The 26,521-nt window shown below is 46.6% G+C and overlaps 2 protein-coding genes across 2 annotated transcripts in view; both read left to right on the forward strand.

Moving 5' to 3' along the window:
• Positions 1 to 26,521, forward strand: part of LOC132571718 (oocyte zinc finger protein XlCOF6-like) — a gene marked incomplete at its 3' end in the record, with an annotated part of 54,144 nt that overhangs the window by 15,643 nt on the left and 11,980 nt on the right. The window contains exon 6 of the mRNA XM_060238513.1: positions 12,419 to 13,169. Coding sequence (XP_060094496.1) covers positions 12,419 to 13,169 — 751 coding nt within the window. The remainder of the gene's footprint in view (positions 1 to 12,418; positions 13,170 to 26,521) is intronic.
• Positions 4,660 to 26,521, forward strand: part of LOC132571070 (zinc finger protein 436-like) — a 342,318-nt gene continuing 320,456 nt past the window's right edge. The window contains exon 1 of the mRNA XM_060237732.1: positions 4,660 to 4,938. The gene's annotated coding sequence lies outside the window, so the exon portion shown is untranslated. The remainder of the gene's footprint in view (positions 4,939 to 26,521) is intronic.

Raw genomic sequence — 26,521 nt, forward strand, 5'->3', positions numbered from 1 at the left:
AGGGTAAAAATCTGTGGGCTAAGAACATAAGAGATGTTGGATCAGGCCATGTTGGATCAGGCCAACGGCCCATCCAGTCCAACACTCTGTATCACACAGTGGCCAATTTATATATATATATACATACACATATAAATACACACTGTGGCTAATAGCCACTGATGGACCTCTGCTCCATATTTTTATCTAACCCCCTCTTGAAGCTGGCTATGCCTGTAGCCGCCACCACCTCCTGTGGCAGTGAATTCCACATGTTAATCACCCTTTGGGTGAAGAAGTACCTCCTTTTATCCGTTCTAACCCAACTGCTCAGCAATTTCATTGAATGCCCACGAGTTCTTGTATTGTGAGAAAGGGAGAAAAGGGCTTCTTTCTCTACCTTCTCCATCCCATGCATAATCTTGTAAACCTCTATTATGTCACCCCGCAGTCGACGTTTCTCCAAGCTAAAGAGCCCCAAGTGTTTTAACCTTTCTTCATAGGGAAAGTGTTCCAAACCTTGAATCATTCTAGTTGTCCTTTTCTGCACTTTTTCCAATGCTATAATATACTTTTTGAGGTGCGGTGACCAGAATTGTACACAGTATTCCAAATGAGACCGCAGCATCGATTTATACAGGGGCATTATGATACTGGCTGATTTGTTTTCAATTCCCTTCCTAATAATTCCCAGCATGGCGTTGGCCTTTTTTATTGCAAACGCACACTGTCTTGACATTTTCAGTGAGTTATCTACCATGACCCCAAGATCTCTCTCTTGGTCAGTCTCTGCCAGTTCACACCCCATCAACTTGTATTTGCAGCTGGCCACATTGAACCGCATCTGCCACGTTGACGCCCACTCACCCAGCCTCAACAGATCCCTTTGGAGTGCCTCACAATCCTCTCTGGTTCTTACCACCCTGAACAATTTAGTATCATCCGCAAACTTGGCCACTTCACTGCTTACTCTCAACTCCAAATCATTTATGAACAAGTTAAAGAGCATGGGACCCAGTACTGAGCCCTGCGGCACCCCACTGCTTACCATCCTGCACTGCTCATGCTAACTCAGTTTAGAGGGAACACCGGCCCCATCCTAAGACCCTGATGTGGGCCCAGTGTGGGGGCGGAGCTGCCAGTTGCCGGCCCAGAGTGGAAAACTGGCAGAACTCTGTGACCAAGGTGCAGAGTCTGGCAATGCCAGGGAAGATCATGGAAACAGCACCAATCCTCTCTGATTGACAGAAAGCAATGAAGCAAGTCGATGCGGACACACCCCTTGCTGTCAGCCTCTCCCGGACACAGGGTCAGGAGGAACGCATGGCACATGGACACACATCACTGTGAGGATGTGTGCCACAGATGTGAGTTCGAGAGCCCACCAGCAGCAGTGTTTCGCAAACTGGACACACAGGGAGAGAACATGATGGTTCCAACTGCATCGCCCCTTCCCCATCACTCCTTATTTGGTGGAGGCAGCCATAACAGAAGACCAAATTCTCCTACCTGCACTGGGGTTTGGTGAGAGGAAGATATCTTTTACAGACCCTGGGGCAGCAAAACACCAGGAGAAACACCAGGGCACAGTCTCAGGAGGTAAATACGCCCTCTAATGTTTAAATTGTTATACTATTCAAAGTTCTAATGAGTTAGTGTTTTGTACTGTAAATACTTTTATTGTTGTAAGCCGCCCTGAGCCTGCTTCGGTGGAGAGGGCGGGATTTAAATCCAATAAAATATAAAGCCAATAAAAAAAACAAGACAGGGGTGGCCAACGTTAGCTCTCCAGATGTTTTTTTTGCCTACAACTCCCATCAGCCCCAGCCTTTGGCCATGCTGACTGGGGCTGATGGGAGTGGTGGGCAAAAAACATCTGGAGAGCTACCGTTGGCCACCCCTGACATATGGCTTTCACATGTATTGTGTGGCTCTTGAAGCTCCCACCACCGTTGGTCAACTTGGAGAAGGCATTTGTCTCTTACTGGTGATCTCAGATACTTCTCCAACCCAAGTCAGTTGGCAGCTTGGACAATGCATTTAAAGGTTGCTTTCTTTCCACCTCTCCCTCCCCCCATCTATTTGCCTGCTTTCCTTCCTTGCAGATCCGAAACTTGTGATGTTCATGTCTTGCGGCTCTTGAATGTCTGACGTTTATTCTATGTGGCTCTTATGTCAAACAAGTTTGGCCACCCCTGCTCTGAGCTGTAGACTAGTCTTGTGAACAGAAATTCTGCTTTCTGAGTTATTGGCAATAAAGATGTGAGCTACTGCATAAATTGGTTTGTTCTGGGTCCTTTTTTTTCTCGAGCTAAGACTAAAACGTGTGAAACGGAGGCTAAAAAACACAGGAAATCCCCACGAGAATGGACTTGGTGGGGAAAATTCTGGAAACAGCAGAGCTGGACTTTTTATCCCAGCTGTTGGCTGGGAAATCTAAGGAAGAAGCAAGAAAATATTGGATGAAATTTTATGTCTGGCTGGATACGCAAGACTCTTAAGATTCTCTCGTGTGAATTTATATCTCCTGTATTCTGAATCTGTATTACAAGATTGCCTTTATTGGAAATGTCAATTTTAATAGGTATCTTAACAAAAAAGATTTATAATATAAAATATCAAAATGTTGATGATGCATAGTTTAGAGGTAACAATATGTGACAATTTATGTATTTTAAAAAAGTATTGCAAATGTAGACTTGTATTCTTTGAAAGTATTTTTTATGCAGATTAAGACTGATTTGTAATCTTTATTGCTTATCCCTTCCTACTCCTTATTCCTAATTCCTTGAAACTAATAAAGAAGAAGAAGATATTGGATTTATATCCCGCCCTCCCCTCCGAAGAGTCTCAGAGTGGCTCACAGTCTCCTTTCCCTTCCTCCCCCACAACAGACACCCTGTGAGGTGGGTGGGGCTGAGAGGGCTCTCACAGCAGCTGCCCTTTCAAGGACAGAGGCTCAGAGTGGCCTACAATCTCCTTTCCCTTCCTCCCCCACAACAGACACCCTGTGAGGTGGGTGGGGCTGGAGAGGGCTCTCACAACAGCTGCCCTTTCAAGGACAACCTCTGCCAGAGCTATGGCTAACCCAAGGCCATTCCAGCAGCCGCAAGTGGAGGAGTGGGGAATCAAACCTGGTTCTCCAAGATAAGGTCCGCACACTTAACCACTACACCAAACTGGCTCTCAACTTTTAAAACCTTGTAAAAAAACACAGTTTAGAGGGAACACTTTGGTGGGTTCAGGTCTAGTGAAGAGGGACACTGGTGAGAAGGCCCAGATGGGATCGAATGGGATGGCCCCTTCATGCTGACTGGATGGCCAGAATGCCAAGCATTTTGACTGGTCCTTCCTTCCTTACTCTCCCCCTTTGAGGTTTTCAAACTCCAAGGAGGTCCCAGAGATCCCCTGGAATTACACCTGGTCTTCAGATTACAGAGATCGCTTTGAGGGCAGAAAGCAGCTGCTTTTGAAGGGTGGACTCTATGCCATTATACCCTCCCCAATCCAGACTCTATCCCCAAATTTCCAGATGTTTCCCGACCCAGAGTTGACAACATTCAGCAGTGGTCCTTTCCTGCTTTGGCTCCTCCCCTTCCCAGCAGCCCTTGTGCCTTAATGGGGAGAGGTTCAGGAAATTTTCTGAGCTCCATTCTACATGCAAACGTTTCATTCCAGCCCAACGTCAATTTTACATTGGCCCTACATCAGCAGGACATGGGTGTGGCTTTGGGTGGACCTATCTCCGGATACACTAAGAGGCCATCCAGAGTTGTTCAAGGGCTGAACTAAGTCTTGTTCCCAAAACAGACTGAACTCTGGAAAACGGTCCTTCTGTCAAGGGGAGATGGGCCCCACCTCAGGTGGCTGTTGGGACAGAGTTCTTGCCTAACACTTCAGGCCTATGGAAGAGATGCAGGAAAGGAGAAAGGCCTCACCAGTCCCTCCTGTCCTTTTGGGGCTCTGGTTTAACTTACGAATTAGCCCCCAGGACAGACAGAGCCAAAGAAATGAGAGGCTAAGCTTGTAACATCTCTAAAACACCAAAACACTTTTCTACTTAAGTACTTTTCTACTTAACTTTCCCCCAAAACACCATGGCAGCACATTTAAAATACCTTTGTATGTAAGTTAGCAAAATTATATTAAACCTGGTGTTCAAACCACAAGAAGCACTTTTGTTGTGCTCCACCGGGTAATTCTAACATGTCCTTTACCTTCCTCCCCCAAAACAGACACCCTGTGAGGTGGGTGGGGCTGGAGAGGGCTCTCACAGCAGCTGCCCTTTCAAGGACAGAGGCTCAGAGCCTCCTACAATCTCCTTTCCCTTCCTCCCCCACAACAGACACCCTGTGAGGTGGGTGGGGCTGGAGAGGGCTCTCACAGCAGCTGCCCTTTCAAGGACAGAGCCTCATTTTTTTTGTGACATGTTTCTTCTGTGTCTCTTCTTCTCCCCAGAGAGAAGCCTCTCTTTGCAGCCAAGTGAATAAAGGCCTCTTTTCCCAGATAGAGGTGACTCAGTGGAAGGGGCAGGAGATGGAAGAGCAGGACCCAAGAGGACCTGGAACTGGAAAGACAGCAAGCAAAGGCCCCCTTCTCCTCCAAGCTGGGAGTGGTGTTGAATTCTGGGAAAGAGATCTGCTGAAGATTATGTCTAAGGACGCCAAGACCTCAGATGTACACTGCAAATGCTTCCGACAGTTTCTCTATGATGAGGCCGATGGGCCCCGAGAGGTTTGCAGCCAGCTCCATGGACTTTGTAACCAGTGGCTGACGCCAGAAAGGCACACCAAGAAGCAGATCCTGGACCTGGTGATCCTGGAGCAGTTCCTGGCCATCCTGCCGCAGGAAATGCAGTGCTGGGTCAGAGGATGTGGGCCGGAGACCAGTTCCCAGGCGGTGGCCCTGGCCGAAGGTTTCCTCCTGAGTCAGGCAGAGGAGAAGAGGCAGGCAGAGCAGGTGAGGGGGATTCCTCCAATATGTCTCATTCAAGCAACAATGTCTGGCCTTATCCTAAAGGCTCCAAGACAGACATTTGTCCAAGTGTTAATCAGCCAAAAGGGAAATTTAGAGCCTCCTTCGGCTGCCTTTTCTACTAGAGAATTTCTGATTCCTCCAGATAACTCATAAGGTCTGCTGATAAATGTGTGCAGAATCTAGGACTGGGGCAGGATCTATTCCATGGGCTGTTCCATTCTAACTCTCACACATCTCACTCACTGCTCCCTGACCTTGATAGCCCAGGTTAGCTGGATCTCATCAGATCTTGGAAGCGAAGCAGTATTGGTCTTGGCTCGTACGTGGATGGATGCAGTGGCAGGCAATGGCAAACCACCTCTGAAATATCTCTGGAATTAAAAGCAAGCCTAGCTAACTACCTAGTGTCCCATGTCTCTAAAAGAACTACAACTTCCGGCTGTCAGACAGTCTTAGGATCTCCTGACTATACTGTACACCAGGGGTCCTCAAATTATGGCCCTCGGGCCAGATGCGGCCCGCTGAGGACGTTTATGCGGCCCGCCGGGTTATGGCAAAATCAGACCGGAAGTGACGTTCGACCTAAACTCGCGTTAGCAACGCACACTTCCGGCACTGGGCTGAGGCGGCGGAGACAGAGTGTGAGGTGATACCGAGGTGAGGTGGGTTCCCAGGCCGGGGTGTGTGGTGTGGGGAAGGGAGAGAGATGCAGAAGACGGAGAACTGACGGCCCGCGGCCTTGTACAGTAACGGCAGTCCGGCCCTCCAACAGTCTGAGGGACAGTGAACTGGCGCCCTATTTAAAAAGTTTGAGGACCCCTGCTGTACACAGTATAATCAACAAAAACGGATCACAGTTAATAAGGCAGGTGATGAATGAAGCAACTACTGTAACGCGCTGGCTAACAATATTTAATAAAACCATTTTAAAACCTTTTGCATAGGGCACTGCCAGAAGACCCCTGGCCTGCTTAAAATCTTGCACTTAAGTGGCTTTGAGCTAATTTGCTGTCAAACGAATGGCTTGCTTGAAATTAAAATTAAAAATAAAATAATTATAGAGAGTAGATGAACAATTGACCATCTGAAAGAACAGCTTGCTTCTAATAAAAATATCGTAGAGAGCTATAAAGGCCAGCAAACTCCAGAAGGCTTGTGCATCTGGTTAAAAGAATAAGTTTGGACTGGCTTAAGCTCCAAATATAAGTATATGCACTTAAGTGTCATTGAGTGATAAGTTTTTTTACGACAACAAACCTTAAGAATGATCTGTTTCCGTTCAGCTTTGTGGTATGCCTTGTTAGAACTTTGGTTTATTCTTGGATGAGAGAGCTTGTCGTAGAAGATGTTGCAGAAGAGCATTTACATTGGGTTGTTACAAAAGGCCGGTAACCCTGGGAGAATTTTAGGAATTACTCCTGAGGAAGTCCATTGACGAAATGAGCCTACATCCGGGCACTCATAGGACTTTTCTTGTAATATTGAAATGTGAGAATGGATCTCTAATACGAAGTATAAAAAGATAATTTACAAAGGCTTTAAAATGGTTTTTATTAAATAGTGTTAGCCAGCACGGCACAGTAGTTGTTTCTTTCATATACTGCTCACAGTGCCATACTTTAATTAATTAATTAATTCCCCTTGCTGCTGTTTCAGATGTGGAGGGCATCCCTGAAGGTAGAAGTGACATTCCCTGAGGCAGAAGGAGCTTCCTTGAAGCAAGAAGAGAGAGCACAAGAACCCGCTCAAGATGTCCTCTCCTTTGGTGAGGACTCTTTCTGCCTGGATACAATTGGGGCAACCCGTGCATTTCATAGGTAGAGAATCCAGGCCAGGGAAAAATATTAAACATGTCACAAAACACAGAGTTAATCTGCAGAACTCAACGTCTACTAATAGAATACATTCATGGAAGGCTGTTCCTCACATTGATTCAATCTTTATACTTCACCCTCCTTCCATGAGGCAGACAAATCTTGGCAGAGCTATTCAACCTGGTGAATAGAGGGACAGCAGAGCCAGTTTGGTGTAGTGCAGGGGTGGCCAACGGTAGCTCTCCAGATGGTTTTTTTTGCCTACAACTCCCATCAGCCCCAGCCATTGGCCATGCTGGCTGGGACTGATGGGAGTTGTAGGCAAAAACCATCTGAAGAGCTACTGTTGGCCACCCCTGGTGTAGTGCTTCAGTTCGCGGACTCTTACCTGGGAGAACCAGGTTCGATTCCCCACTCCTCCATTTGCACCTGCTGGAATGGCCTTGGGTCAGCCATAGCTCTCGGAGGAGTTGTCCTTGAAAGGGCAGCTGCTGTAAGAGCTCTCTCAGCCCCATCCACCTCACAGGGTGTTTGTTGTGGGGGAGGAAGATAAAGTAGATTGTAGGTCGCTCTGAGCCTCTGTCCTTGAAAGGGCAGCTGCTGTGAGAGCCCTCTCAGCCCCACCCACCTCACAGGGTGTCTGTTGTGGGGGAGGAAGGGAAAGGAGATTGTAGGTCGCTCTGAGCCTCTGTCCTTGAAAGGGCAGCTGCTGTGAGAGCCCTCTCCAGCCCCACACACCTCACATGGCATCGGGGAGGAAAGTAAAGGAGATTATAGGCTGTTCTGAGCCTCTGTCCTTGAAAGGGCAGCTGCTGTGAGAGCCCTCTCAGCCCCACCCACCTCACAGGGGAGGAAGATGAAGGAGACTGTAGGCCGCTCTGAGTTTTTGTCCTTGAAAGGGCAGCTGCTGTGAGAGCCCTCTGCAGCCCCATCCACCTCACAGGATGTCCGTTGTGGGGGGAGGAAGATGAAGGAGATTGTGAGCCGCTCTGAGATTCGGAGAGGAGGGCAGGATATAAATCCAACATCTTCATCTTCTTCTTTGCGCTCCTGGGAAGGTGGTGCATGAAGATAACAGAGAAGCAAGTGGAATAGAAAGTTGTGGGCAACACCGTCCTTTGTCTCCCTAACAGGCAATGGAGAGATGCTGTTGGGCCGTCGTCTTTTTAGAGGTGTGGAAACGGCTGCTGCGTCTCCAGTCCAGGTAGGGGATTTGAGCAGGGGACAGCCAGGGTCCCCCCTTCTTTCTCAGGGGGGCTTTTTCTCCCGCAGTTTCTACAAGGTGTCTGGGCGAAAGAAACTATGAATGCCACTCCCTTTACCCTTGCCAAGGCACGCACCTGTCCCCTTCCGGAGTACTCCCCACCAGGGTGCGATCTCTGTCTGGCACAATCTCTAATGAAGGGATCTGCTGTTTCTTTCAGTGTCCATTTTCCTTTGGGGAGGTGGCTGTGAATTTCAGCGTGGCAGAGTGGGCCCTGCTGGATCCAGACCAAAGAACTCTCTACCGGGAAGTCATGCTGGAGAACTCTGGGAGCGTGGCCTCTCTGGGTAAGTATCTTTCATAGGTGTCAAAGGTGTGAACTGCAACCATTATGATGAGGCACGTATCCAAATTTTGAATAGGAATACAGTGTTTTGACTCCTGTCTTGTTACTTGACAAAGGCAACTGAAGCCAGTATTGTGGCCATCACCCAAGCCACTGAAAAGGTTCTCAGAAAGTCTCTGGAGTTGGGAGTAAGCAGTGAAGTGGCCAAGTTTGCAGATGACGCTAAATTGTTCAGGGTGATGAGAACCAGAGAGGATTGTGAGGCACTCCAAAGGGATCTGTTGAGGCTGGGTGAGTGGGCGTCAACGTGGCAGATGCGGTTCAGTGTGGCCAAGTGCAAAGTAATGCACATTGGGGCCAAGAATCCCAGCTACAAATACAAGTTGATGGGTTGTGCACTGGCAGAGACTGACCAAGAGAGAACTCACTGAATATGTTGTAGATAACTCACTGAATATGTCAAGACAGTGTGCGATTGCAATAAAAAAGGCCAACGCCATGCTGGGAATTATTAGGAAGGGAACTGAAAACAAATCAGCCAGTATCATAATGCCCCTGTATAAATCGATGGTATGGTCTCCTTTGGAGTACTGTGTGCAATTCTGAAGAAGAAGATGAAGAAGAAGAAGAAGATATTGGATTTATATCCCGCCCTCCACTCCGAAGAGTCTCAGAGCGGCTCACAATCTCCTTTACCTTCCTCCCCCACAACAGACACCCTGTAAGGTGGGTGGGGCTGGAGAGGGCTCTCACAGCAGCTGCCCTTTCAAGGACAACCTCTGCCAGAGCTATGGCTGACCCAAGGCCATGCTAGCAGGTGCAAGTGGAGGAGTGGGGAATCAAACCAGGTTCTCCCAGATAAGAGTCCGCACACTTAACCACTACACCAAACTGGTCACTGCACCTCAAAAAGGATATTATAGCATTGGAAAAAGTGCAGAAAAGGGCAACTAGAATGATTAAAGGTTTGGAACACTTTCCCTATGAAGAAAGGTTAAAACGCTTGGGGCTCTTTAGCTTGGAGAAACATCGACTGCAGGGTGATAGAGGTTTACAAGATTATGCATGGGATGGAGAAAGTAGAGAAAGAAGTCCTTTTCTCCCTTTCTCACAATACAAGAACTCGTGGGCATTCAATGAAATTGCTGAGCAGTCAGGTTAAAACGGATAAAAGGAAGTCCTTCACCCAAAGGGTGATTAACATGTGAAATTCACTGCCACAGGAGGTGGTGGCGGCTACAAGCATAGCCAGCTTCAAGAGGGTATTGGATAAAAATATGGAGCAGAGGTCCAGCAGTGGCTATTAGACACAGTGTGTGTGTATTGGCCTGAGTGTTGGACTGGATGGGCCATTGGCCTGATCCAACATGGCTTCTCTTATGTTCTTATGTGACACAGAGTGTTGGCATGGATGGGCCATTGGCCTGATCCAACAGGGCTTCTCTTATGTTCTTATGTGACACAGAGTGTTGGACTGGATGGGCCACTGGCTTAATCCAACATGGCTGTTCTTATGTGACACAGTGTTGGACTGGATGGGCCATTGGCCTGATCCAACAGGGCTTCTCTTATGTTCTTATGTGACACAGAGTGTTGGACTGGATGGGCCACTGGCTTAATCCAACATGGCTGTTCTTATGTGACACAGTGTTGGACTGGATGGGCCATTGGCCTAATCCAACATGGCTTCTCTTATGTTTTTATGAGACACAGAGTGTTGGACTGGATGGGCCATTGGCCTGATCCAACAGGACTTCTCTTATGTTCTTATGTGACACAGAGTGTTGGACTGGATGGGCTACTGGCTTAATCCAACATGGCTTCTCTTATGTGACACAGAGTGTTGGACTGGATGGGCCATTGGCCTGATCCAACATGGCTTCTCTTATGTTCTTATGTTCTGGAAGAAGGCAGATCTCTATTCCTCTGTTGCCAGCCTTAAAGCACACCCTTCCGCCTGGATGGGATTACAATCAGCCTCTCTGGCTGTGATCTGGAAATGATTTGTTCCACCCTAACACTGCTTTAGATTTTGGACTTTGATCTGGTCTAGGTGTGGCCAAACTTGCTTGATGTAAAAGCCATGCAGAATAAGCATCAGATGTTCGAGAGCCACAAGAGAAGGAAGGAAGGAAAATAAATGGAGGTAGGGAGAGGTAGAAAGAAAGGAACTTTCAGATGCCACATGGCATGGCGAAGTGATTTAAAGAGAGAAATTCTTTTACCTAGCTGGCCAATGGGGTGGGGTGGAGGGGGGGAGGCTTTGAGAGCCATGCAATATGTGTGAAAGAGCCACATATGGCTCCGGAGTTGCAGTTTGACCACCCCTAATCTGGACCGTTTTTCTGTCGTTCCAGGACAATTTTTAGTCTTGCTTGGATTTCTTTCTCTCTCCACATAAAAATCCTCTCTCTCTCTCTTTCTGTGTCTGCATTTGTGTGTGTGTGTGAAATAAGCCAAAATTATGAGAGAGACTATGATGGAGACAGACAACATCCATGCTTCCAAAGAAACCCTGGGATCTCAAGAGAGGATTTCGTTCCCAAGTGGGCTGGCTGAGAGTGAGTATCCTTCATGGTTATTGAAATGTACCGGGTTCGATGCATCAGCAGACGGGCAGTAATGTGATCGAAGCTCTTTATTCATGATACAGCATTGCCATGGTTAAACTAAGACTGGAGAACTGGGCCAATGGGGCCAACTATATACACTTAATTCCACCAGAGCAAGAGCCTTCTCGGTTGCGGCCCCAATACTTTGGAACACCCTCCCAGAAGCCATCAGGGCCCTGCGGGACTTATTGCAGTTCCACAGGGCCTGTAAGACTGAACTGTTTCGGATGGCATATGACATCTAATAGGAAAGGGCTGCCACATCTGGATCTATCGCGCTTTAGTACTAACTGCCTGGGATCTGTACACACTGAGAAAGGAAAATACTATATGATCTCCCTGAAGTAGCACCACTGCAATTTATTTGTTTTATTGTTTTAATATTGCTCATTGTTTATTGTGTATTTTATGCTGTTAGCCACCTTGAGTCTGCATGGAATGGGTGGGATATAAATATAACGTAAATAAATAAAAAAAATGCTCCCGTGCTTCATCGTCATTGGATCGTTTAAACCAGCTGGGGGCCAGCTATTGGTCCGGGGAAGCAGAGATTTGGATCCTACTTCCCATTGTCCCCAGGCTCAGTCTTAAAGGCTTCCAATGAGCCAGGCAGGAACTAAAAACCCAACATTGTTAACTGAAACGCATCCACAACAATTATGTCAAGGGAAGAAGAAGACTGCAGATTTATACCCCGCCCTTCTCTCTGAATCGGAGACTCAGAGCGGCTCACAATCTCCTTTACCTTCCTCCCCCACAACAGACACCCTGTGAGGTGGGCGGGGCTGAGAGAGCTCTCACAGCAGCTGCCCTTTCAAGGACAACTCTGTGAGAGCTATTACTGACCCAAGGCCATTCCAGGAGGGGAAGGAATACCCATGGGACTTCTGTCCACTTCTAAGCAAATCTTGGTTTGTTAGAATTATAAAGGCCGGTGGACAAGAGGGGGGGCATTCTGGGGCCGAGCTCTGGCCCTTGAAAGGCTCCTGGTATCCTTAAATCCTGGCACTTCTGGGGAAAGTGGAGAGTTAATTAAAATCAGCCAAACTAGATGAGGCTGAAGGGCTGTCAGTCCTTTCTTACTGCAGCCTTTGGACCTTATCTTTCCTCTCAGGTGGCTAATGCTGCCTTTCTGTTTATTCCAGGGGAGGACAATCAGAGGAATGAGGAGGGTGAGGATCTTCATCCACAATTACCAGTTATATTTAATAATGAAGACTTGAAAGGAAACATCAGGAATCAAACTGAGGGAGAGAAAGGCAGTCGTTTGGTTGATGAGAGAGATGGAATAAAGCATAATTCTCCAAAGCACAATATAATGACAAGTGAACCTATTCAGTGTGGAAAACACTTCAAATATAGATCACAGTTTCTTGTGAACCAAAGAATACCAAGAGGAGACAAACCTTTTGAATGCTCAGAGTGTGGGAAAAGATTCAGTCGTAGCAACGGTCTTCAAGTGCATAAAAGAATCCACACAGGGGAGAAACCATTTGAATGTTCAGAGTGTGGAAAGAAATTCAGTCAGAGTAGTCGTCTTCAAGACCATAAAAGAACCCACACAGGGGAGAAACCTTTTGAATGCTTAGAGTGTGGGAAAAGATTCAGTTACAGTCCTGGCCTTCAATATCATAAAAGAACTCACACAGGGGAGAAACCTTTTGAATGCTCAGAGTGTGGGAAGAGATTCACTCATAGCGGCAGTCTTCAAGAGCATAACAAAACCCACACAGGGGAGAAACCATTTGAATGCTCAGAGTGTGGAAAGAGATTCAGTACACATAGCTATCTTCAAGTCCATCAAAGAAACCACACTGGGGAGAAACCATTTGAATGCTCAGAGTGTGGAAAAAGGTTCACTGCGCATACCTATCTTCAATATCATCAAAGAATCCACACAAAGGATAAGCCTTTTGAATGCTCAGCGTGTGGAAAGGGATTCAGTTTGAGTGGCAATCTTCAGCGGCATAAAAGAACCCACACAGGGGAGAAACCTTTTGAATGTTCAGACTGTGGAAAGAGGTTCAGTCAGAGTGGCACTCTTCAACAGCATAAAAGGACCCACACAGGGGAGAAACCTTTTCAATGTTCAGAGTGTGGAAAGGGATTCAGTCAGAGTGGCACTCTTCAACAGCATAAAAGGACCCACACAGGGGAGAAACCTTTTCAGTGTTCAGAGTGTGGGAAGGGATTCAGTCAGAGTGGCACTCTTCAACAGCATCAAAAAAGCCACACCGGTGAGAAAACAATTGAATGCTCAGTTTGAAAAAAAGATTCAGCAGGAGTGGTTATCTTCAATACTGTCAAAGAGCCCACAGAGGGGGACAAAGTATTTGAATGTTTAGAGTGCTGGAAGAGATTGAGCTGTAGCAGCAGTTTCAAAAATATCTAAGAAACCCAAGGAGAAACCATGTTACTGCTTAGTCTGTTAAACGAGCACTTCTCTTATTTTACAGCTAAAATACAAAGACCACATAAAGCATCAAAATGATGTTAATTCTTGTAAAAATCTTTTAATTTACACAGAAATATTATTGTAACCAGGAAGAAATGTTATAAATGCTAAAACTATAGAAGGAGCTTTAGCCATGTTTGAAGCTATCAGATGATCTCAGAAGGAAGAAACCAAGACAGGCTCTGCAGCCTGAAGTAGATTCAAGTTTTTGCCTCCTCTAGCATGGAGCACACCAGGGAGGAACCTCATAAATTCTCAGCCTGTGACTTGAATGTTCCTCAGATAATCCATAGAAGGGTAACACTGCATTTTTGGTCGAACATAAGAGAAGCCATGTTGGATCAGGCCAATGGCCCATCCAGTCCAACACTCTGTATCACACAATGGCCAAAAAATTTATATATATATATATACACACACTGTGGCTAATAGCCACTGATGGACCTCTGCTCCATATTTTTTATCTAAACTCCTCTTGAAGGTGGCCATGCTTGTGGCCGCCACCACCTCCTGTGGCAGTGAATTCCACATGTTAATCACCCTTTGGGTGAAGAAGTACTTCCTTTTATCCGTTTTAACCTGGCTGCTCAGCAATTTCATCGAATGCCCACGAGTTCTTGTATTGTGAGAAAGGGAGAAAAGTACTTCTTTCTCTACTTTCTCCATCCCATGCATTATCTTGTAAACCTCTATCATGTTACCCCGTAGTCGACGTTTCTCCAAGCTAAAGAATCCCAAGCGTTTCAACCTCTCTTCATAGGGAAAGTGTTCCAGCCCTTTAATCATTCTAGTTGCCCTTTTCTGGACTTTCTCCAATGCTATAATATCCTTTTTGAGGTGCGGCGAGCTGCACACAGTACTCCAAATGAGACCACAGCATCGATTTATACAGGGGTATTATGATACTGGCTGATTTGTTTTCAATTTCCTTCCTAATAATTTCCAGCATGGCGTTAGCCCAGCAAAAAAAATAACCAGCAGTAACTAATTTGCATATTAGGCCACACACCCTGTTGTCACCATTGTTTCACACGGGGCTTTTTTGTAGAAAAAGCTCAGCAGGGACTTATTTGAATTTTAGGCTACAACCCCTGATGCCAAGCCAGCTGGGACTGCGTTCCTGCTCCAAAAAAAGCCCTTCTTTTCTGTAAATCTATGTGAAACGTGATACTTCAGGTTATCTGCCAGTCTAACTCTTTCTGTCATCTACAAAACTGGCAAAAACATTTCCTTTCCCAAATCCTGTGAGGAAAAAGACAAGTTGACATTTATGGCCCTCGAGAGCACTAGGTCTGGCCCTTGGAGATTGCTGGGCTGAGCCGAGCAACTTGATAGCCTTCCTAGGGCCTGGCTGGCCAGCAAGGATCACTGAGGGGCCTGGAAAAGTCACTGTCACAGTTCAAGTAAGTTTCCCCCTCATTTCTTTACTTCCCTTTCTTTCTATTTCTTCCCCCCCATTTCTTTATTTCCCTTAATTTCCCTTTCTTTCCCCATTTCTTTATTTTCCTTTCTTTCCGTTTCTTCCCCCCATTTCTTTATTTCCCCTTTCCCCTCTTTCTTTCTTTCTTTCTTTCTTTCTTTCTTTCTTTCTTTCTTTCTTTCTTTCTTTCTTTCTTTCTTTCTTTCTTTCTTTCTTCCATTACTTCTCTTTATTTCCCTTTCTTTCCATTTTCCACTTTCTTTATCTCTCTGTATTCCCCTTTCTCCCATTTCTTTATTGCCATTTATTCCTCCTTTCTCCCCCATTTCTTTATTGCTCTTTCTTCCCCATTTCTTTTTCTGTTTATTCCCCTTTCTTTCCCTAATTTCTTTATTTCCATTTATTTCCCCCATTTCTTTATTTTCCTTTATTACCCTTTCTTTTCCCCATTTCTTTATTTCCATTTATTTCTCTTTCTTCCCCTATTTCTTTATTTTCCTTTCTTCCCCCCATTTTTTATTTTCCTTTATTATTCTTTCTTTCCTCCATTTCATCTTTCTTTCTTTCTGTCTGTCTCTCTGTCTCTCTCCCTCCCTCCCTCTATCTTTCTTTCTCTCTGTGGAGCCTGAGTGGTAGGCATTGTGCTGGGGTATGTGGGTGCCTTTCTGCTGGGCGCAGCTGCCATTTCCGCATGACGTGAGGGAGGGAGGGGTGGCAGGGATGGGAGTCAGCTACCACCAGCTACTATCCCAGATGGTGTGGCCTAATATGCTAATGAGCATGTGACGTAATATGCTAATATTAGGGGATGTAGTCTAATATGCTAATGAGTTCCTGCGGGGCTTTTTCTACAAAAAAGCCCTGGGCCTAGGCATTTGCCTAGGGCAGTGGGTTGGGTGTGTGTGTGTACCAAATTAGGCTCTTCCTACATGACTTCAAATAGAAAAAACAATTATTTACATTAATTTTGCCAGCCTAAATCATTCTCCCTTTGTGGAGCACTGTTTTTTAAGTTGATAATTTTGTAAGGCCCACAAATAGTATTATAAATATCCAAATGACCCCTGGCAGAAAAAAGGTTCCCCACCTCTGCTATAGAAGAAAAGCAGAAATACTTAAAGGACATATTAGTGGCTAGAGAGAGACTCAAAAGCTAATAGTGTCAGAGTGTAAGAGGAAGAAGATGACAGAAGCCTGAGTTTAGGAGAGAAAGGAGGATTTGAGAGAAAGAGGAGTGTTGTGAAATGAATGAATGTGACACCTCAGTCAGAAGTTATACACTGGCTTATTAACGAAAGAGTTAAGCTGCCAAACATTTTGAAACTTTACGAACTAGCAAGGCAGCCGTTTCCTTTTTGGATCTGAAGTATCCACCTGGTGAAGTCAGGAAAGAGATTAACAAGCCAGAATCGTACCCAGAGAAAAGCTGTTATGACAGGCCTAAAAAAGAAAATAGTGGTCATATTCAACTGTCAGCTCAGAACAGTTGAATACATGATTCTACTGGACAATGACAGCTCTCTTTCACAAGTAGTAGTGGGGGAACTACTTTCTTACACACAGACAACCCTCCAATCTCAAACAACTCCTCACCCGCAACAGTGCAATGTCTAATGCAGGGGTGGGGAACCTTTTTTCTGACAAGGGCCATATGGATATTTATAACATCATTCACGGGCCATAAAAAATTATCAACTTAAAAAAACAGGGAGAATGATTCAGACCAGCAAAATGAATGCAAATAATCGTTTTTCTATTTGAAGTCATGTAGGGAGAGCCTAATCTGGCACACACACACACACACACACACACACACACACACAGCCCGCCACCCTAAGCAAATGCATAGGTCCAGGGCTTTTTTGTAGAAAAAGCCCAGCAGGAACTCAGCATATTAGACCACATCCCCTAATATTAGCATATTAGGTCACACTCATTAGCATATTAGGCCACACCTTCTGGGATAATCAAGTACAAACTGAACTGCGGCAGTAACTTTTCCAGGCCCTGCAGCAATTCTGGTCTGCCAGCCAGGCCCAAGGGAGGCTGCTGCACTGTGGCCCTGTGATCCCTGCCTGGCCCTGGGGAGGCTGCTGCTCAGCGCAGCTGGGCCCCACGATCCTCGCTGGCCAGCCAGGCCCCAGAGAGGCGGCCACATGGCTAGGTTCGGCCCAGCAATCCCCGAGGGCCACACCAAGTGACCTCGAGGGCCGCATACAGCCCTCGAGACAGAGGTTCCCCACCCCTGATCTAATGTGAACTTGGACACTGGTCCCAGAGCTTACAATAAACCCAGATGCCAACTTTGCTGCTACATACATGCATACAAGGCTCTTTTTTAAAATCTCTTGGAGGATTGGCTACATCAGGGGTGTGTGGCCTAATATGCAAAGGAGCTCCTGCTAGAATCCCATCCCTGCACGCAGACATCACAGTCACTGGACCTAACAGCATTAACTACACCATCTCAGGCTCATTCATTTGTTCATCTTCCAACATTATATATGCCATTTAATGCCAACAATGCCCAGTTCTCTACACAGGGCAAACAGGACAAACCCTATGCCAAAGGATAAATGGGCACAAATCTGACATCAGGAATCGCAAATCTGAGAAACCAGTAGGAGAACATTTTAACCTTCCAGAACATTCAACGGGTGTCCTCAAAGTAACTGCTTTACTGGAACTTCGAGAACAGAATGGAGTGGGAAATTGCTGAATTGCAAATTATTATGAAACTTGGAACAAACACCTGCCTGGGACTGAACAGGAATATTGGGGGGGGGGGGGGTTATCTTTTAAATATCTCATTACATATGCTAAACCCACTCTCACCAAATATATCCACAGTATTTCAATTTATTTCCCTTTTAGAATAGTGTATCAGAATAATGGTTTTTCTATTGACATACTCAAATAAGGGATATTGGCTGTTTATCTCATTACATATACTAAACCCATCTTCCACTATATTTTAATCAGTGTTCCCTCTAAGCCGAGTTAGTGTGAGCTAGCTCACAGATTTTTAGCCTCCAGCTAAGATAGAAAAGATGACCCTAAAGCACAATAATTTAATGCAGTAGCTCACAACTTATTTCCAGTAGCTCACAAAGTAGAATTTTTGCTCACAAGACTCTGCAGTTTAGAGGGAACATTGGTTTTAATGTATTCTTTTTTTCTAATGGCAAACTAAAATGATGTTTATAATGTATGTTACATGTTAAAAAGTACATTAGGTGGACAGGAACACCTCTGAGAAAGACATGTCCTCAGTTTAACCCAAACTTGCAAGCAATAGAGCAATTAACAGACTGCATTTATTGCCTTGTCATACTCTCACCATCATTCTTCCATTCTGACATGTTACTGTTTTATTGGTTTCCCACACAAATGCTATCCAGACCAAATGTTCTTTCAATTTGTTAATTTCACTGTTTTGCCATTGAATTCTAACTTTGGGGGCTGGGTGTGCTGGGGGGCCATCTCTGTGAGCCGCTGATGGGGCAGTAGAGGTCTGTTGCCGGTGACGCTTTTCATGAGGCCAGTGGACAGAGAGGACACAGAGAAGAGTTGGAGGTGTTGCAGTCTCTAAGGTCAGAGTGTTCTGGCGGCGTGTTCAACATTTCCCAGCCTGCAGTAGGCGGGAAGAGGCGAGTCGGTCAATGGGAGGTCAGAGTCTCTGAGTGAACCATGATGGGCCAATTATTTGTCAAGTGCATGGAATACACCTGTAAGCCAATGGGAGAGCTTCATCTGGCTCAGGGCCAGTGCCAGGCTTTTTGGCACCCTAGGTGAGGCCATCTACTTGTGCCCCCCTCCAACCAATTTTTTTTTAAAAGATTGAGTTTTTTTTTTTAATCACTCATAGTTCAGGGTTGCTATGCAAATGCATGCAATGGCAAACCACCTTTGTTCATCTCTTGCCTTGAGAACCCTGCGGGATTGCCATAAATTAACTGTGACATGTCCCACCACCAGAAAGCACCTATCTTAGCAATGATTAAACTCACTGTACAAAAGCTGGAACGGATCCAGAGGAGGATGACAAAGATGGTGAGGGGTCTGAAGACCAAGTCCTATGAGGAAAGGTTGAAGGAGCTGGGCATGTTTAGCCTGGAGAGGAGGCGGCTGAGAGGTGATAGGGTCAGCATCTTCAAGTACTTGAAGGGCTGTCATCTAGAGGAGGGTGTGGAATTGTTTTCTGTGGCCCCGGAAGGTAGAAGCAGAACCAATGGGTGGAAATCAAATCAAAAGAGTTTCCGGCTCAACATGAGGAAGAACTTCCTGACCATTAGAACAGTTCCTCAGTGGAACAGGCTTCCTCAAGAGGTGGTGGGCTCTCCTTCCTTGGAGGTTTTTAAACAGAGGCTAGATGGCCATCTGACAGCGATGAAGATCCTGTGAATTTAGGGGGAAGTGTTTGTGAGTTTCCTGCATTGTGCAGGGGGTTGGACTAGATGACCCTGGTGGTCCGTTCCAACTCTATGATTCTATTCTATGATGGGAAAATAAAGAGGTGCCTGGTTGCATCTTAAAGATGAACAGATTTATTCAGGTATAAACTTTGGTGGCTCAAAGAAGCTTTTTTTTTAAAATGTTATTAATGTTAAAAAGATCCTGAGTTTATTTTATTGCCTACTTTGCCTTAAATGCTCATGAAAGTAACAACCAGGCTCCCCCTCCCCCTTTTAAAAAGTACTACATGTAATTGTAAGTCACTGGGTCAGTGATTTCACTATCATTGTTGTCAAGGACATTGAGATCCTTCTTGTATAATTCTTCTGTGTATTCTTGCCACCTCTTCCTAATCTTTTCTGCTTCTGTTAGTTCCCTACCGTTTTTGTCCTCTATCATGGCCATCTTTGCACGAAACGTTCCCTTGATTTCTCCAATTTTCTTGAAGAGATTGCTTGTCCTTCCCATTCTGTTATTTTCCTCTATTGCTTTGCATTGTTCCTTCAGGAAGGCTTCACTGAACAACAACAACAACAAAAGATTTCCTTGACATTTAGGCAGAAATGGCCGCCATCTGACAGGGCGAAAATATGCCATAATGTAGTTATTTAAATCAATTTTCCCTTAAGAGAAATGAATAACCTAAGAGGACAAATCAATAGATCAGAACATTTATTATGTATACATGTAATTCAATAATATGAGAGACAAACACTGCCAGCAAAATGCATACCCCAGTACAGCATTTCCCATTTGCAGGGTCACGACCCGGTACTGTGCCACGGGAGCCTCAACAGCAAGAAAAGCCAAAGCTAGCTCCGCCCCCAGCAAAGCATGAATTCTACTCTGCTTCCTTCCTTTCCCATCTCTCTGTTGTGCAGAGAAAAGCTAGGCTTGAAGACTGACACAGGCTGCAAAGCCTGAGCTCCATTTTCCTTCCTTCCATCCCCCAACATTTCTGTGTTGTGCAGATAAAAGCTGGGCTTGAAGACTGACACAGGCTGCAAAGCCTGAGCTCTGTTTTCCTGGGAGACCTCTGTAGAAGAAAGAAACAGGCTTTCCAGTCTCCTGGCTCCACCCCCAAAGTCTCCTGGTCTACCCCCGAATTTTAGTAGGCCAAGAAGGAGAAGTGTAAAAATAACCGGGCCACAGGGTGGGGGGAGTTTGGGAAACCCTGCCCTAGTACATTTTTTTTTAACCAGTTATAGAATCATAGAATAATGTTGGAAGGGACCTCCATGGTCATCTAGTCCAACTGCAATGCAGGAAATTCACAATTTTTTGTTGTTGTTCAGTCGCACAGTCGAGTCCAACTCTTTGCGACCCCATACCTCCCCCTAAATTCACAGAATCTGCCTTGCTGTCAGATTGGCCATCTAGCACTCTTGTTTAATCAATTAATCGGTCACATTTCATCAATTTATGAGGAAGCACTAAAAGGATCTCCAACTAAAAAGGATCCAGGCAAATAGGCATGAAAAACCTCAGCCTGAGCACCTGGAGAGCCGCTGCCAGTGTGAGTAGACAATACTGACTTTAGGGGAGGGACGGTGGCTCAGTGGTAGAGCATCTGCTCGGTAAGCAGGAGATCCCAGGTTCAATCCCCAGCATCTCCAACTAAAAAGGGTCCAGGCAAAAGTAGGCATGAAAAACCTCAGCTTGAGAACCTGGAGAGCCGCTGCCAGTCTGAGTAGACAATACTGACTTTAGGGGAGGGATGGTGGCTCAGTGGTAGAGCATCTGCTTGGTAAGCAGGAGGTCCCAGGTTCAATCCCCAGCATCTCCAACTAAAAAGGGTCCAGGCAAAAGTAGGCATGAAAAACCTCAGCTTGAGAAACTGGAGAGCCGCTGCCAGTCTGAGTAGACAAGACTGATTTTGATGGACCCATGGTCTGATTCAGTAGAAGGCAGCTTCATATGTTCATATGACCCCTGAAGAGAAGCCCAAAGACAGTGAAGAACTAGAGAAACCATAGAATGGGTAATACATCCATAAAGTTTGAAGTCATTCCTGTAAAAATCAGAAGAGTGAATACGTCATGACATGTGGGAAGCGCACAGTGTGTGGCTGGTGTAAAAATAAGAGAGTTGGAAAACAGTTGGCATCTCAGAAAATCCTACAGCTGCTTCACCCACATGTGAAAAACAGGGGCTCGTTATTGCACATGTATGGTGGAGAGAGCAGTGAGATGGTGAAACAGGAAGCTTCTGATAAAAGTATGATAGAGCTTCAGCAATATGCCAAAAAGAACAAGCCAAATCTGCACATTCTGAACAAGTTACAGGAAGAAATGAGGGAGCTGGCACAAGAAAGGGAGGAAACACGAAAGGAGCCCAAGATGACGACTGCAGAATCAGCTCAACCTGGTGGCGAGCCTCTCTCCACAGTGGACGTGCGACCAGAAAACATAAAAGAGTTGGGGAACAATAAACAAGTGGCAAGAGCTAGTTTTTTCCCCCCAACTATTATGTAAGAATTAGTTTAATGTAATAGTCCAGGCTGCTTCAAATATGCATTGTTCTTCATCAGGGCAATAGTACTTTTGAGAGCACCTCTGAGAGATACACTTGATACAAGAGAGCAAAAATCGCCGCTTGAACCAATGCGCAGAGGGGCAAACAGGCACATACAGAGGATAAGCTGAAGCAACACCCCGCCCCCCAACTATACATGCTGTCTTGAATGGATGTGTTTTAAGTATGAAATTCAGAATGCCTATATAAATGATGGAACGAATGTATTAAGACAGGAGTATAATTATTTTATTTATTTTATTTTATTACTTTGCATTTATATCCCGCCCTCTCCGCAAGCGGACTCAGGGCAGCTTACAGTATCATAAAAACAATCAATTCCATAAAACATATAAAACCATAATACATTTATCAGTTTAAAACTATTACGCTATCTCAATCCAGTCTGGCGGTATTGGGTTCTGACTATGACCACCAGCTTCTGTGGGATGTCCGGTGGCAGCCCATTTTCAGTCAACCAGAAAAGCCTGTCTAAACAGTTCGGTCTTGCAGGCCCTGCGGAACGCCGACAAATCCCGCAGGGCCCTTATAGCTTCTGGGAGGGTGTTCCAGAGTTCTGGTGCTGCCACCGAGAAGGCCCTAGATCTTGTTGTGCATAGCCTGGCTTCTTTTGGGCCAGGGGCAGACAGCAGATTTTTTGTCCCTGATCGCAGTGCTCTCTGGGGGATATATGGGGAAAGGCGGTCCCGTAGATAGGCAGGTCCCTCACCATAACTTGCTGTCAACTGTTTTTCAGAAGAGCTCTGCTTCCTTTCAGCACAGAATAACATGCACTGATAAAGATGTCCCTGGTCAGAGACAAATCCTTTGACTCTCTTAAGGAACACAAGAAGAGCACTGCTGGATCAGACCAGTGAGGGTCCATCTCATCCAGCATCCTGTCTCACACAGTGGCCAGTCAGTTCTTCTGGACAGCCAACAACAGGGCTTAGAGGCGGAAGCATTTTTTCTCTTCCTTGGCTCCCCCTTTGCCCCGCCCGCTTAGCTTCTTGCAGAGGAGGGTTCAAGGGGGGCGACTAAATTGGGAGGGGTTGCAAACACAGAAGAAGACAGAAAAAGGATACAGGATGACCTTGACAGGCTGGAAAACTGGGCTAAAATCAATGAAATGAATTTTAACAGGGATTAATGTAAAGTTCTGCATTTCGGTAGGAAAAATCCAATGCATGGTTCTAGGATGGGGGAGACTTGTCTTAGCAGTAGTATGTGCGAAAAGGATCTAGGGGTCTTAGCGGATCATATGCTGAACATGAGTCAACAGTGTGATGCGGTGGCTAAAAAGGCAAATGCAATTTTGGGCTGTATCAACAGAAGTATAGTGTCCAGATCACGTGAGGTGACGCTTTACTCTTGCTCTGGGAAGACCTCACCTGGAGTATTGTGTTCAGTTTTGGGCACCACACTTTAAGAAGGATATAGACAAGCTGGAATGGGTCCAAAGGAGGGCAATGAAGATGGTGAGGGATCTGGAGACCAAGTCCTATGAGGAAAGGTTGAAGGAGCAGGGGACGTTTAGCCTGGAGAGGAGGTGGCTGAGAGGTGATAGGATCACCATCTTCAAGTCTTTGAAGGGCTGTCCTATAGAGGATGGGGTGGAATTATTTTCTGTGGCCCCAGAAGGTGGGACCAGAACCAATGGGTTGAAATTGAATCAAAAGAGTTTCCAGCTCAACATTAGGAAGAACTTCCTGACCATTAAAGCGATTCCTCAGTGGAACAGGGTTCCTCGGGAGGTGGTGGGTTCTCTTTCCTTGGAGGTTTTTAAACAGAGGCTAGATAGCCATCTGACAGCAATGAAGATACAGTGAATTTAGGGGGAGGTATTTGTGAGTTTCCTGCATTGTGCAGGGGGTTGGACTAGATGACCCTGGAGGTCCCTTCCAACTCTATGATTCTATGAAATTGGGCTCTCCTTTCTTGGAGGCATTTCAAGAGGCTAGATGGCCATCTGACAGCAATGAAGATCCTGTGAATTTGGGGGGAGGTGTTTGTGAGTTTCCTGCATTTTTCAGGTGGTTGGACTAGATGACCCTGGAGGTCCCTTCCAACTCTAGGATTCTATGAAATTGGACTCTCCTTCCTTGGAGGTATTTCAATAGAGGCTAGATGGCCATCTGACAGCGATGAAGATCCTGTGAATTAGTGGGAGGTGTTTGTGAGTTTCCTGCATTGTGTTGTTGAAGACGCAGCTGCGCTGGGCAGGGCATATTTCTAGGATGGAAAACCACCACCTTTCCAAGATTGCTCTGTATGGCGAACTTTCCACCAGCCATCGAAATAGAGGGGCACCAAAGAAGAGGTACAAGGACTCCTTGAAGAAATCCCTTGGCACCTGTCGCATCAACCATCACCAGTGGTCTGACCTAGCCTCAGATCGCAAAGCATGGAGGCACACCATCCACCAGGCTGTCTTTTCCTTTGAGAACGCACGCATAGCTGGTCTTGAGGACAAAAGGAGATTGAGGAAGAATCGCACTGCTACAGCACCAACCCCAAATCAGACTTTTCCCTGCAGCCACAGTGGCCGGATCTGCCTGTCCCGCATTGGTCTTGTCAGCCAGCAGCGAGCCTGCAGCAGACGTGGACTACTGCACCCTTCTTAAATCTTCGTTCGCGAAGTCAAGCCGAGAGAGAGAGAGAGAGAGAGAGCAGGGGGTAGGACTAGATGACCCTGGAGATCCCTTCCAAATCTAGGATTCTATGAAATTGGACTCTCCTTCCTTGGAGGTATTTCAACAGAGGCTAGATGGCCATCTGACAGCAATGAAGATCCTGTGAATTTGGGGGGAGGTGTTTGTGAGTTTCCTGCATTGTGCAGGGGGTTGGACTAGATGACCCTGGAGGTCCCTTCCAACTCTAGGATTCTATGAAATTGGCCTCTCCTTCCTTGAAGGTATTTCAACAGAGGCTAGATGGCCATCTGACAGCAATGAAGAAAGAGCCTGTGAATTTGGGGGGAGGTATTTGTGAGTTTCCTGCATTGTGCAGGGGGTTGGACTAGATGACCCTGGAGGTCCCTTCCAACTCTAGGATTCTATGAAATTGGCCTCTCCTTCCTTGAAGGTATTTCAACAGAGGCTAGATGGCCATCTGACAGCAATGAAGAAAGAGCCTGTGAATTTGGGGGGAGGTATTTGTGAGTTTCCTGCATTGTGCAGGGGTTTGGACTAGATGACCCTTGAGATCCCTTCCAACTCTAGGATTCTATGAGCCTGCGCTCCTCCAGGCAAGGGGGGCCGTGGGGGCTTGGCGTCACTTCCTGCCATAACCCTCCCCCGTTGCATGGACAGATTGTCTAGATGCATGCATCGGTCCCAAACAGCAGGATCGGGTGAGTTGGAATTGCATGGTTTGCTGGTGAGCTGGAACTGCACGGAGGGGGGGTAGGTGGGGAAATGCGCGGGTGCAGAAGAAGCTCCGAAGACGGGGGGGGGGGTGCGGAAGCGGATTAGCAGGTTTGATCGCCGGCTTGGCTGCAAATGCGGATTGTATTGGAGCCTCTTTGTTTCTTCTGAGTTCTAAGGTCGTTTTGGACCCGCCTTTCCCAGGCGGAGGATTCACCCGGTGCCGGGGGGAGCAGTTCCTTCTTGCAGGCGGCCCCGCTGAGGACTAGCAGTTCGCGAAGGGGCGGCTTCGCCTTCCCAGCAGCCGGCCGAGCTTCAATCCCCAGATGCCCTTTCTTTCTTTCTCTCTCTCTCTCCCTTCCCCCACCTCTTGCTTGCAATATCTGGTTGCCAGCTCCCGGGTGGGAAATCGCCCCCCTCTCTTCCTCCCTGTTTTCCCTGCCGGCTCTTTTTAGCCTCCCCAGGCGGAAATTGGCCCTGATATGGGCCCAGTTGGTGTCCCAAGCCGGCCCAAAGTTGAAAACTGGGAAAACTCTGTGGCCAAGGAGCGGAGAGCCCAGCAGTGCCAGGGAAGGTCATGGAAACAGCAGCAGTGCCCACCAAGCACAGCACCAGGGGACTTCCCCTCTGACTGGCAGAGAGGGGCGGAGCATGCTGATGTGGCCACACCCCCTGGCATCAGCCTCCCGATAGACACAGGGCCAGGAGGCACAAATGGCACAGGGGAATGCAGCACTGTGAGGATCATAGCAGGAGTAATGTAAACGCACCAGGGGGTGCCGCAGATGTGTTTGAGGGCGCACCCTCAGCAGTGTTTTGCAAACTGAACACACAGGGAGAGAACGTAGCTGCTCCAACTGCATCGCCCCTGTCCCGTCCGCAGCTCATTTGGAAGAGGAAAAGGAAAGGTCCCCTGTGCAAGCACCAGTCGTTTCCGACTCTAGGGTGATGCTGCTTTCACAACGTTTTCACGGCAGACTTTTGACGGGGTGGTTTGCCATTGCCTTCCCCAGTCATCTACGCTTTGCCCCCAGCAATCTGGGGACTCATTTTACGGACCTCGGAAGGATGGAAGGCTGAGTCAACCTCGAGCTGCCTACCTGAAATCCCAGCTTCTGGCAGGGATCGAACTCAGGTCACGAGCAGAGAGCTCAGCCTGCATTAAAAGCTGGCCTTTTTCTGGTTGGATGAGTAAAATAGTGGCATGGGGGGAAGGGAACTCCTGCCTCCACTGGAATCAGCTACAGCCCCATCCTGAGACCCTGATGTGGGGCCAGGGCTTCCAGCTGGTGTCCTAGGCCGACCCAGAGTGGAAAACTGGCAGAACTCTTTGGCCAAAGTGCAGAGAGCCCAGCAATGCCAGGGAAGATCATGGAAAAC

The sequence above is a fragment of the Heteronotia binoei genome, chromosome 5 (assembly GCF_032191835.1).
Source record: "Heteronotia binoei isolate CCM8104 ecotype False Entrance Well chromosome 5, APGP_CSIRO_Hbin_v1, whole genome shotgun sequence".
Taxonomy (NCBI): Eukaryota; Metazoa; Chordata; class Lepidosauria; order Squamata; family Gekkonidae; genus Heteronotia; species Heteronotia binoei.